At 50.6% G+C, this 11,901-nt stretch overlaps 1 protein-coding gene across 2 annotated transcripts; it reads right to left on the reverse strand.

Annotated features, from left to right (window-relative positions):
- Positions 1-140: 140 nt before the first annotated feature.
- On the reverse strand, positions 141-8,691 carry CD27 (CD27 molecule). Of its 2 annotated transcripts, XM_007527846.2 has the most exons (6): positions 8,472-8,691; positions 8,136-8,267; positions 1,789-1,968; positions 1,027-1,116; positions 569-685; positions 141-370 (listed from the first exon to the last, which is right to left on the reverse strand). In XM_007527846.2, the coding sequence occupies exons 1-6, from the start codon at positions 8,605-8,607 to the stop codon at positions 279-281; spliced, it is 747 nt and encodes a 248-aa protein (XP_007527908.2). In that variant the 5' UTR covers positions 8,608-8,691; the 3' UTR covers positions 141-278. The 2 variants fall into 2 exon arrangements, with proteins under 2 accessions (XP_007527908.2, XP_060046191.1); XM_060190208.1 differs by lacking the exon at positions 569-685.
- Positions 8,692-11,901: the final 3,210 nt, after the last annotated feature.

The raw sequence follows: 11,901 nt of genomic DNA on the forward strand, positions 1-11,901 counted from the left end.
CAGAAAACTGCAAGTGCTGCAGGAGCCTCCACCGCTGGGGGGAGGGCTTGCATTTTGGGGGCGACGACACACCCACTGCTGGAACCTACCCATCCCACCCCCCACCACCTCAGTAAGGAACTTCGCAGCAGGCTGGAGCGTGGGGCAGGGCGGTCAGTCATTCACTTTATTTGCAGGAGTTTCTCAGCCACCGTCAACACGTGGGTTTTTCCGGAAAGAAGTGCCCCGGCTCCCCTCCCACCCAGAGGCTGCGTCTCCCGGGCTCGATCCCGAGGCGCTCAGGGCCCGACAGGCTCAGGCTTGCGGTAGGCCTCCTGCACTGGCAGCATGCTGCTCTCCTCCTGCGGGGCTCTGGCGCTCGCTCCTCGACCTGCGGGGCGGAGACAGCGCTGCTCAAGACAGCAAGGGTACAGGGGAGGAGCCGACCGCTGGGCAGGGCACCAGGGTGGGGGAAAGGCGATGGTGGGGCTTCAGGCAGGCGCACAAAGGCAAAGGCATGGTGTGTGTGTGTGTGTGTGTGTGTGTGTGTGTGTGTGTGTGTGTGTGTGTGTGTGTGTGTGTCACTTACTTAGTCCGGATTTTCTGTGTTGGTGGAAGAATACGGCTCCCACCAGACAACCGAAGATCATTCCAGAGAGGACCACAAAGACTCGGATGCAGTCTGAGTTGCACAGGGACCTGTGGTCTGTGAGAGGTGTGAGGTCCACACCCGCGGTCTTTGGGGGGCCTAGGCCGCAGCCACCCTTCTCCCCCCACTCCATCGCCTCAGTACTTCCCTAGTGTTGTGGCATAAAATTATAAGGCTTTTGCCAGGCTGACAATTCAGAGCTAGGCCAGTGAAAACCCCCAGGCTTAAGACATTTATTTATAAGTGCAAAAACTAGCAGTCAGCTTCTAGTCATTCTGAATATCAAAAGCTAAGGCTACTACATCTGGCCATTGAGTAGGAGGCAATTGGATAGGACAGAAATTTGCCCCTGTCTGGGGGTGGTGTATGGTGCAGGGGTACCTGGGGAGAGGACTCACCTGGTCCTGTGGTAGGCAGGGGTGGACCAGGCAGCCGCTGAAAATCAGCCTTAGTCTGTACCTGCTGGACCGTCCTAGCTTCCAGCACCCCTGGAGAGACAGATGGTGGATGGGGAGGTGGCACAGCAGGGAAAGTGCTGGGCTTGTAAGCATGAGGTCCTGAGTTCAGTCTCTGGCACTGGCTGTACCAGAATGCTGCTCTGGTTCTCTCTCTTTTCTCTCTTGTAAATAAAGAAATAAATCTTGGAGGCCAAGTGGTGGCACACCTGGTTAAGTGCACACATTTCCATGTGCAAGAATCTGGGTTCAATTTCCTGCTCCCCCACCTATGGGGAGGAAGCGTAGAAGTGGTGAAATAGGTTTTCAGGTCTCTCTCTGACTTTCCCCCTCTTTATCTTCCTCTCCCCCTCACTTTCTCTCTGTCATATCTAGTAAATTAGAAAGGGGGGAAAAGAAGGAAGGAAGGAAGGAATGGAGGGAGGAAAAAAGGAAGGAAGGAATAATGGCCACTAGGAGTGATGGATCCATGGTACTTGCACTGAGCCCCAGTGATAATCCTGGTGGCAATAAAAAGGAAAGAAAGGAAGGAAGGAAGGAAGAAAGAAATCTCATGGAAAGGGCAGCAGCATGAAGTCCCAGGGTGCTAAGAAGCACTGAGTGAGATGGGGAGGCAGAGGTGTGTGGATGTCTGCAGCAGTGGGGGTGCTGGCTGGGGCGGGACCCTTACCTCCAGTGACCTAGCCCAGGGTGCTGAGAACTTACTTTGGGTATAAGGTATGTGGGTGGGTGGAGGGTGCCAGCCTGGGGTCTGAACTGATGTGATGGCTGGCGAGGCGGTTGGGGTAGGGTGGCACTCAGTGCACTCTGTGTCCCGGCACTGCCACCCCTGGGGACAGGTGCATTCTGTATTGGCAGTCAGGGTGCAGTTTCGAGTGAGGTGACCTGGGAACAGAAGAGGGATGGGGCACAGAGGATGCTTGGGCCTCAGAGACCTGTCTGCAATCCTGCTGGCTTGAGGCTCTGCCCACCTGCAACCCCCATTCCCCCCCCCCCCCCTGCCTAAACCCCCTCCAGGGACAGGCTGCCTTTACCCCTTCCTCCCAACCCCAAGACACTTGCTTTTCCCCATTGTCACTCTCTGCTATGGCCACAGGGTAAAACAGACTGTGATTCAAGATTAAAAAGTAGAGGGCTGGGCAGTGGCACACTTGGTTAAGTGGACACATTACCATACAAAAGGACCTTAGTTCAAGCCCCTGGTCTCCACTTGCAAGGGAAACTTCATGAGTGGTGAAGCAGGTCTCCAGTTGTCTCTCTTCCTCTCTACCTCCCTTCCCCCTCTCAATTTCTCTCTGTTCTATCAAAGTTTAAAAAAAATCTTTTTAAAAAGTGAATCATATGTATACTTTTTATAAAGAGGTCTATTTATTACATCAGAGGAGTGGGGGGGGGATATGCCAGAGCACCACTTTGGTACATTCAGCACCAGGGATTGAACCAGGAAATCCATGGACACAAGTATAATGCTCTACCAGCTGAGCTATTTCCCCAGAGACAGAAAAGGTGGATTTTTCTTTAGAAAAGTTATGGGTTCCCAAAGAATCCTCTGGTATGTCGACATGGTTTTCTCTCCTGCAGTAGTTTTCTAAGTTCTCATGCTCCTGCACCCACAGAAAGGTGACATGGCATCAGGGTAAAGCTTGAGAACTGGTGAGATTGGGTTCACCAGTGTAACTTCTGCAAGGAGCAGACGATGACCAGGAGGGACTCTACCAGTCATCTTTTCTGCTAAATTGCTAAGCTGACTTCCAAGTGCCATGACCAGTTATTTTATTTATTTGTTTTTATTTATTTATTTTCCCTTTTGTTGCCCTTGTTTTTATTGTTGTTGTAGTTATTATTGTTGTTATTGATGTTACTGTTGTTAGGACAGAGAGAAATGGAGAGAGGAGGGGAAGACAGACATGGGGAGAGAAAGATAGACACCTGCAGACCTGCTTCACCGCCTGTGAAGTGGCTCCCCGCAGGTGGGGAGCTGGGGGCTCGAACTGAGATCCTTAAGTTGGTCCTTGCGCTTTGCGCCTGGTCCTTGCGCTTTGCGCCACGTGTACTTAACCTACTGCGCAGTAACAGTTTTTTAACAGTTTAACAGTAACAGCTTTTTAACAGTTTTATTTATTTATGGTGGGAAGGGGGAGAAAGAGTACCAGAGTACCACACTAGCATGTGTGATGCCAGGGATTGAACTCAGAACCTGATGTTTGAGAATCCAATGCTTTTATCTGCTGTAGGACCTCCAGGGCCTCTCCCTGAATCGTCATCGTCATTGTCATCTTCCCCTTCTTCCCCTTCTTCTTCCCCTTCTTCTTCCCCTTCTTCTTCCTCTTCCTCCTCCTCCTCCTCCTCCTCCTCCTCCTCCTCCTCCTCCTCCTCCTCTTCTTCTTCTTCTTCTTCTTCTTCTTCTTCTTCTTCTTCTTCATCTTCTTCCCTTTCTCCTTCTTTTTCTTCTTCTTCTCCTTCTCCTCCTCTTCTTCCTCCTCCTTCTCCTCCTCCTCCTTCGTTTTTGCCTCCAGGATATCACTGGGGCTTAGTGCCTGCAATAGGAATCCTCTGCTCCTTGAGGCTATTTTTTTCCCTTTTTTGCTCTTGTTGTTTATCACTACTGTTATTATTGTTGTTACTGCTGTCATTGATGTTGGATAGGACAGAGAGAAATTGAGAGAGGAAGGGAAGACAGAGGGAGGAGAGATAGATACCTGCAGACCTGCTTCACTGCTTGTGAAGTGACCCCCCTGCAGGTGGGGTGCCAGTGGCTTGAACTGGATCCTTATTCCGATCCTTGCACTTTGCACCATGTGCACTTAACCCTCTACACTACCACCCAGTCCCCTCTTCTTTTCTTTTTAAAGATTTATTTGCTTCTTTCTTTTACTAGTTTCCTGCTCATCTCTGACTGATTTAACTTGGAACTTCAGAGCCTCAAGCATGAAAATTGTTTGTATAACTATTATGCTGTCTCCCCTAGCCCAAGATTTATTTTTTATTTATTTAAAAATATTTATTTATTCCCTTTTGTTGCCCTTGTTGTTTTGTTGTTGTTGTTGTTATTGATGTCATTGTTGTTTGATAGTACAGAGAGAAATGGAGAGAGGAGGGGAAGACAGAGAGGAGGAGAGAAAGATAGACACCTGCAGACCTGCTTCACCACTTGTGAAGTGACTCCCCTGCAGGTGGGGAGCCGGGGACTCGAAGCGAAGCAGGATCCTTACTCCAGTCCTTGCACTTCATGCCACTTAACCCACTGCACTATTGCCCGACTCCCCCAAGGTCTGTTTATGAGAGAGAAAGAGAGAGAGAGAGAGAGAGAGAGAGAAAGAAGAAAAAGAAGGAGGAGGAGGAGGAGGAGGAAGAAGTAGGAGGAAGAGGAATGGTATCACTCTGGCACATTCAGTGTCAGGAATGGAACATAGGACCTCATGCTTGAGAATCCAGTGCTTTACCCACTGCACCACCTCCTGAGCCACCACAGTCACCTCTGCCTGTCTTGATTCTCTGTGCATCCACTTTGCATCAGGCTGTCATGCCTAGCAAGGATGGGATTCCTTCTCTCCCGCTTCAGGTTTTCAGCAGTTGGTGCTGCTGTGGACTGGTTGGTCAGGTCTTAAACTCTCCCAGGGGTTACTAGGCTGCTGGCATACTTTGCCTTTCAAATAGAAGTTGTGTGGGAGGTGTGGGAGTGGTTGGGTGCTGAGTGGCAGCATATCAGTGTGTTGAGGGTGAGATGGGCTTGGAGGTGCTGGCTGGCCCCCTAGGTGGTTGGGGTTGATGAGAGGAGGGTGACTGTGAGGAAGGCACTGGATGTGAGCTGGACCTTCAAGGGGCCGGAGGGGGGAGTGGATGGGAGTGCCTCCTGGAGACCCAGGAGAGAGGACAGAGAGGGGGATGCCTTCCACTGTTGTCATTTTGGTGTGGCCTCACCCTTGGCTAGGCAGGGGGAGGGACTGAGAGCCCTCTTTCTTGTCCTGTGCCTGTCTGGCTATTTCATTCTGAGTTCTGATAGAATCTGATAGAACCTGGTTTCTGTGGCTCTGCCAGGGGAGTTGAGGGGGAGGCACACGGAGAGGGAGGGAGTAAAGAAGCGACTGGGTGCACCATAGCAGAAGATGGGGTGGGGGCGGCTAGGCAGCGGCACAACCAGCTGAGCACATATGTTTCCATGTGTAAGGACCTAGGTTAGAGCCCCTGCTCCCCACTTGCAAGGGGGAAGCTTCACAAGCAGTGAAGCAATGGTGAGATGTCTCTCTCCTCTATCTCCCTTCTTCCCCCTCAATTTCTCTTTGTCTTTATCCGAAATTAATAAATAAATAGATCAAAATAAAATAGACATAGACTCTGTAGAAGGAAAGGTGGAGAGAGAGCTGTGGCATCCTAGAGCATGATGGTGGAAAAACACCTAAGTTGGGGGTGAGAGTGTCCTACAGAGACCTTTTGCAAGAAAATGGCAAACTGTACCCATGTGTGTTGACATGAGAGGCAGGCTGTGTCCCCTTGTCTGAAATGCCAGCTCCACCCCAGAAGCACAGACAGCAGCAGATGTGGTGCCATCAAATGCTGGGATAATTCCATCAAGAAAGTTCCTGGGTAGGATCCCTGCCCTGACTGACAGGCTCCATCACCCCAGTCCCTTTGGATTAAGTCCCAGAGGGTGTACCATAGCCCTTAACCTTTTAAGAAAAATTATTTTAAAAGGTAAAAAAAAGGACTGGCCCTAAAAGGACCAAGGGTGGTCATTTTCCATGTTGAGTAGTAAGAGTCTTGGGCCAAAGGCTGATTTTAGGCCCTTCTCCAGCTTCAGGGCTGCTGACACATTCTGGGGTGGGGGTGGGGGGAAGCTCCAACAGATCTCACAGAGTGGGGGTAGAGACCTCCCACCCTGGGGCTGCTGCTAGAGAGAAAGGCAACCCCTGGCAGTCTTTTCCTGCCCCCAGGGCTGTTGCTGGGACTCCAACCTACATGATTCCTCCTGTTCTGGGGCACTCTTTTTGTTTGTTTGTTTGTTTGTTTTTAGTGTTTTAGATAGAGGGTGAGAGCTAGAGAAGAGGAGGACTTAGCTGGAGGTGACAGGTAGGGTGGTAGGTCAGCTAGTGGAGTGAAGGCTTTGTGTGCCTGAGGCTATCAGTTTGATCCCTGGTGCTGTATTCTCTGTTTCCCCCACCCCACTGATATTTCTATTTCATATAAAGTGAATAGGACGAGGCTAAGAAGACAGCATATTGGTGATGTAAAGAGACTCTCATGCCTGAGGCTTTGAGGTACAGGTTCAATCTCCAGAGCTAAGCAGTATTCTGGTAAAAATAAAATAAAATAAAATAAAATAAAAATAAAATAGGGGCCATGTGGTGGCACACCTGGTTGAGCACATGCATTGCAGTGCTCAAGGATCTAGGTTCAAGTCCCTGGTCCCCACCTGCAGGGGGAAAGCTTTGCAAGTGGTGGAGTAGTGTTGCAGGTGTCTCTCTGCCTCTCTCTCTCTCATCACCCCCTTCCCTCTTGATTTCTGGCTGTTTCTATCAAACAAAAATAAAGATAATAAAAAAAGAAGTTTAATCCTTTAAAAAATAAAATAAATAGGATGGATCTTAAAAAAATAATGGAAGAACACAGTATGAGAGGGAGGAGATAACACAATGGTTATGCAAATGGTTATGCAAACAGACTCTAATACCTGAAGATCTGAGGTCCCAGGTTCAATCCCCCGTGCCACCAAAAGCCAGAGGTAAACAGTGCTCTGGTAACACACACACACACACACACACACACACACACACACACACACACACACACACAGTTATCCAAAGGCCTAGTGAGAGCCGGTGCACAGGTAAGCAGTGTAGGGGTACAATATTGGTGAAAGTATGTTACTGGAAAATGTTCAAGCCAGCTACTCTGTGTTTACAATAGTTTCTGCAAGTGTAGGTAAAAGAGAGAAATAATCATGACAGCCAGTTGTGTTACCTTGCTTAATAAAAAGTGATGAAATGGGAGTCGGGCGGTGGCGCAGTGGGTTAAGCGCACGTGGCGCAAAGCACAGGGACCGGCGTAAGGATCCCGGTTCGAGCCCCCGGCTCCCCACCTGCAGGGGAGTCGCTTCACGGGCGGTGAAGCAGGTCTGCAGGTGTCTTTCTCTCCCCTCTCTCTGTCTTCCCCTCCTCTCTCCATTTCTCTCTGTCCTATCCAACAGCAAAGCAACGTCAACAATGGCAATAATAACCGCAACGAAGCTGCAACAACTAGGGCAACAAAAAGGGGGAAAAATGGCCTCCAGGAGCGGTGGATTCATGGTGCAGGCACCGAGCCCAGCAATAACCCTGGAGGGGAAAAAAAAAAAAAAAGTGATGAAATTTCAATATAAGAAAAACACAGGTAACCTGGGAGGTGGCACAGTAGCTAAAGCACTGGACTTTCTAGCATGAGGTCCTGAGGTCAAGCCCCAGCAAAGAATGCACCAGAGTGATGTTCTGGTTCTCTAGTTTTCTCTCTTCCCCCCTCTCTTTAGTAAATAAGTGGTCTGGGAGGGGGCACTGGATTCGGTGTTGTACTCTCTAGTCTGAGGTTCTGAGTTTGATGCCTGGCATTGCTTGTGCCAGAGCAATGGCACTGCTGCCATTAATGAATAAATGCATATTTAAGGTAAAGATTGAAAGAAACAAATGGAAAACACAGACCACACACACACACACACACACACACACACACACACACACACACACACACACACACTTCTCTAAACTGACTTTGGTGTGATAAGAATTGTCCTGGAATAGCTACCATCTCTGTAGCTGGACCTGAGTTTCCATACAGAGGGGACCTCACACTCATGAGGTGGGTATTGCTTATCTGAAACCGGGGTCCTCATGCTACTTCCCACTTCCTACCCCCAAACCTTTGAAGGGAATGGTGCCTCCTCAAGTTCTGCTGGCTCCCTTCTCCAAACACTGGAAACCCCCCCATCACCACCGATCAGCAGTACCCCCCATATGTTACCATGTTACCCCCCATATGTTACCATGTTACTCCTAGCCTTGACCACCCAGATGCCACCCCCTCACCAGAGTTACAGTGCCGGCAGCTCTCACAGTGGGGCCGGCTGTGGTGGTCGGGTGAGAAGGACACCCCCTGCACACATGGGGCGCACTGAGTTGGCTTTCCGTTCCTGGCACAGTCTCTCACCAGGTATGTCCCTGCAAGCAGATGGAAAAGGCCTCTTCAGGCTTGGAAAGTGCCTCTTCCCTTATGCAGGGGTGCAAGGACTCCCTGCCCCTGCCCTCACCCCTCTCCTTCTGCTCCCCAGTCCTCAGCCCTGTCCTCCTGTCCCCTGCCCTTACCCCTGCCCTCCTGCCCTCACCCCTACCTTCTCCCCTCCTGGCTAATGGCCTTCTCCCTACCTGGCTCACACATCTGGCAGCAGAGGTGTCCTCCAGCCCTATAGTGATGAGGGGGGCATGTCTGGGGGATATTGGGGGCCACGAGCCTGGCCAGGGTCCCCAGGACCCAGAGCCAGCAGGGCAGGAGTTGTGCCATGGCTCCTGCCGGGTGTGCTCCTCGAGCTGGTGCCCCTTCCTGGCTGGTACCCCTCTGCACGGGCACCTCCCCAGCTGCTTGAGGGCTGTTTGGCTGCCAGGCTTCTCGCACAGCACCCTCTGCCCCCTCCCTCTTTCCGCAGGCTAGGTGCTGGGTGCTGGGGAGAGCACCGAGGGGAAGCTCAGCCGCAACCCTGCAGCTTCAAAGACCACCCCTTCCCCACCCCCTCAGGAAGTGAACCCATGGCTGCTGCTTCTTCAGAGTGCTCAGCCCTGTGACCCCAGCTCACAGCCACCCCCCACCCCCCCGCCCCATGCCCACGGCTCTTCCTTCCTCCACAGAAGTCATCAGCCTAGGCTCACTTATTTATGTTTTTCAGGGTTTTTTTTTTTTTTTTTTTGATAGGGGAGGTAGAGAGATACCTGCAGCCCTGCTTCGACACTAGTGAAGCTGCCCCCCTGCAGGTGGGAAGTGGGGTTCCAACCTGGGTTCTCACACAACCAGGTGCACCACTACCCAGCCCCAGCCCATTTGTTTATTTGCTTATTTATTTATTTTCAAGAGAGAGGGACCAGGATGCTGCTTGACTTTGGCATGTGGTGGTGCTGGGGCTTGAACCTGGCGCCTGCAGGGCCTTGGGAGGGCATACTCAGCACAAGCCAGCTCCACATTTCTGAGACCAACTGATGAAACAGATAAACCTAAAACACTGGGGGTTGGGTGGTAGCGCAGGTGGCACAAAGCACAAGGACCAGCATAAGGGTCCCCTTTCAAGCCCCTGGCTCCTCACCTGCAGGGGAGTCGCTTCACAAGTGGTGAAGCAGGTCTGCAGGTGTCTATCTTTCTCTCCCCCTCCTCTGTCTTCCCTTCCTCTCTTCATTTCTTTCTGTCCTATCCAACAATGGACGACATCAACAACAATAACCACAACAAGGCTACAACAACAAGGGCAACAAAAGGGGGAAAAAAACCCTAAAGCACTGAGTTGTGTCAGTTCAGGCCTGGGACCAGAACGTCAAAGTGGGTCACAGGACTTTATGGCCTCTGTGTGTATCTTCTTCCTCTTCTTCCTCTTTTTCTCCTTCTTCTTCATCTTCTTCTTCCTCTTCTTCTTTTTAAAAGTATTTTATCTATTTTATTTTTGAGATAGATGCAGAGAGAGAAAGACACACAGAGAGAAACACCAGAGCACTGCACAGCTTTGGCTTATTGTGGTGCAGGGGACTGAACCTGGGACTTTGGAGCCTCAAGCATGAGAGTCTGTTTGCATAACCATTATGCTATCTACTCTCCGCCCTGTGTGTATCTTCTAACAGACTCTGGGCTGGGAGAGCCTATGTGACCACTTGGGCTAGGGGGAACCACTGTCCATATAACACCCCCCAATCAGTTTACTAACTGTTGCCTTCTCCCCTCTGGCTCAGTCCCAGGACAGGTCTCCAACTGCCCCTGACCCTTGAGGTTAAAGGTCAAGTCCCAAAGACCACCTCCCCAGTTCCCACAACTGTCCTAGGGAGAATTGTTAAGGAATGCAGGAAGTGGCTGGGCTCTTCCCACTTTGGGTCCTTGGGAGCTGACACACAGAGCTGACACCCCCCGCATCCCCCTTCCCCCAGGACTCCCATGAGGGGGTGTATTCTCCAGGTTGCTCTCCTCTCGGGGGCCTGGCAGTTCTTTCCACGCTGCTCATAAAATGTCACACCCTGTGACCTCACTGGCGAGGACTGTCAGATCTGTTGCTCTCTGTCTCTCTCACTCTCTGGTTTCCTTTCTCTTCATTTTTTCCACCTCTCCCCAGCCCCCTCCACAGCTCTTCAGAGGGTCCTGTCAAGTGAGGGGCCTTCTTGGGGTGTGAGATGAAGAGCTGCTTTTTCAAAACCATACTTGCTGAGCAGGTGGGGTCTCTGAAGTCCCTCTCAGGGAGTTCGCTAAAAAGATAAGGACTCTGCTGTCACTGATGTCCTGGCCACAACTACCTTCTAGAAAGTTCATGGCGGAAGGCTTGGGATGTCCGCTTGTCTGGGACCTCATGAGACCCTGGAGGGCTTAGGAAATGGGGCGGGAGGATGGCATGTTTAGGGGAGACTTTGCTGAAGGGGGAGCTGGAGGATGCTGACTAGACCTTGAGCTGCCCCCCCTCCCCCTCCGCCAAGCAGCCTCCCTTCTTTCTGCTTTCCATGTGTGAGGCCCTGAATTCAATCCCCAGCTCCACATGGAGAGCCACAAAAGCAACCTGAATGGAACTCCATGGAAGGTGGAGCCATGGTTTAGTTATTCAGATGGATACAAACTGGATCAGGACTCCTGGGTCTCATCCCCAGGCTTACAAGACTTGGAATTTTTATATTGTTCTACTTTGCCCCCTAAACACATTGATTTATTTATTATGAGAGAGAGAAAGGGTGGAGAGAAGAGAGACCAGAGTACTGTTCAGCTCTGGCTTAAGGTGCTACCAGGGACTGAATCTGGGACTTGTGACCCTGCTCTGACAGGCTGAGCAGTGTCCCTGGCCTTCCTTTTCCTTTCTCTTTTCTTCTTTTCCCTTCCTTTCTTTTATTTCTCTCCTTCCTTTCTTTCCTTCTTACCTTGTTCTTTCTCTCCCTTTCTTTCTTCCTTTTTTTCTATGACTCTGGGGCCTTGCACATGTGGGGGTCAGCTTTTTATTTATTTATTTATTTATTTAAATTTATTAGTTATATTTATTTATTCCATAGAGACAGCAAGAAATTGAGAGGAAAAGCGGTAATAGGGAGAGAGACAGAGAGAGACCTGCAGCCCTGCTTCACCACTCGTCAAGTTTTCCCCTTGCAGATGGAGACTGGGGGCTTGAACCCGGGTCCTTGAGCACTGTAATGTGTGAGCTCAACCAGATGCGCCACCACTCAGCCCCCTCCTGGGTCAGCTTTTATACTCTCTATAAATGCAGAGACACAGAAGGGGAAAGAAGCACCAGAGCCTCTCCCAGTGTTGTGGCACTCCCCTGTGGTGTCAGGGCTAGAGTCTGGGCCACACACATGCCAAAGCATGCACCCTGCTGAGTGAGATATTTCCTCCCTGGTCTATGTTCTTGTTTTTTTTTTTTTTTTTTTTTCCTCTCAATTATTTCTTTGGTAGTGGGCTTTGTGTCTGCACAGCCCCACTAGCAGTGATGAACTTCTTTTTTCCCCTTTTATTTTAACAGGGGGACAGAGAAGGGGAGAGACAGAGACAAAGTGAGAGAAGGGCAGACATCACAGCCCTGCTCCACCATTCATGACAGTTTTCCTGGTGCTTTGTATGGTACTCCCATGTGGT

Source organism: Erinaceus europaeus, chromosome 4 (genome assembly GCF_950295315.1).
Source record: "Erinaceus europaeus chromosome 4, mEriEur2.1, whole genome shotgun sequence".
NCBI classification, from domain to species: Eukaryota; Metazoa; Chordata; class Mammalia; order Eulipotyphla; family Erinaceidae; genus Erinaceus; species Erinaceus europaeus.

Bases quoted from the DNA above. Each gene is read 5' to 3' on its own strand.
- CD27 (XM_007527846.2), bottom strand. From the start codon at position 8,607: ATGGCACAACTCCTGCCCTGCTGGCTCTGGGTCCTGGGGACCCTGGCC. The intron at 1,117-1,788 runs GTAAGTTCTCAG...CTGTCTCTCCAG, and splicing joins CCACATACCTTATACCCAAA to GGGTGCTGGAAGCTAGGACG. The intron at 371-568 runs GTAAGTGACACA...TCCGCCCCGCAG, and splicing joins ACACAGAAAATCCGGACTAA to GTCGAGGAGCGAGCGCCAGA.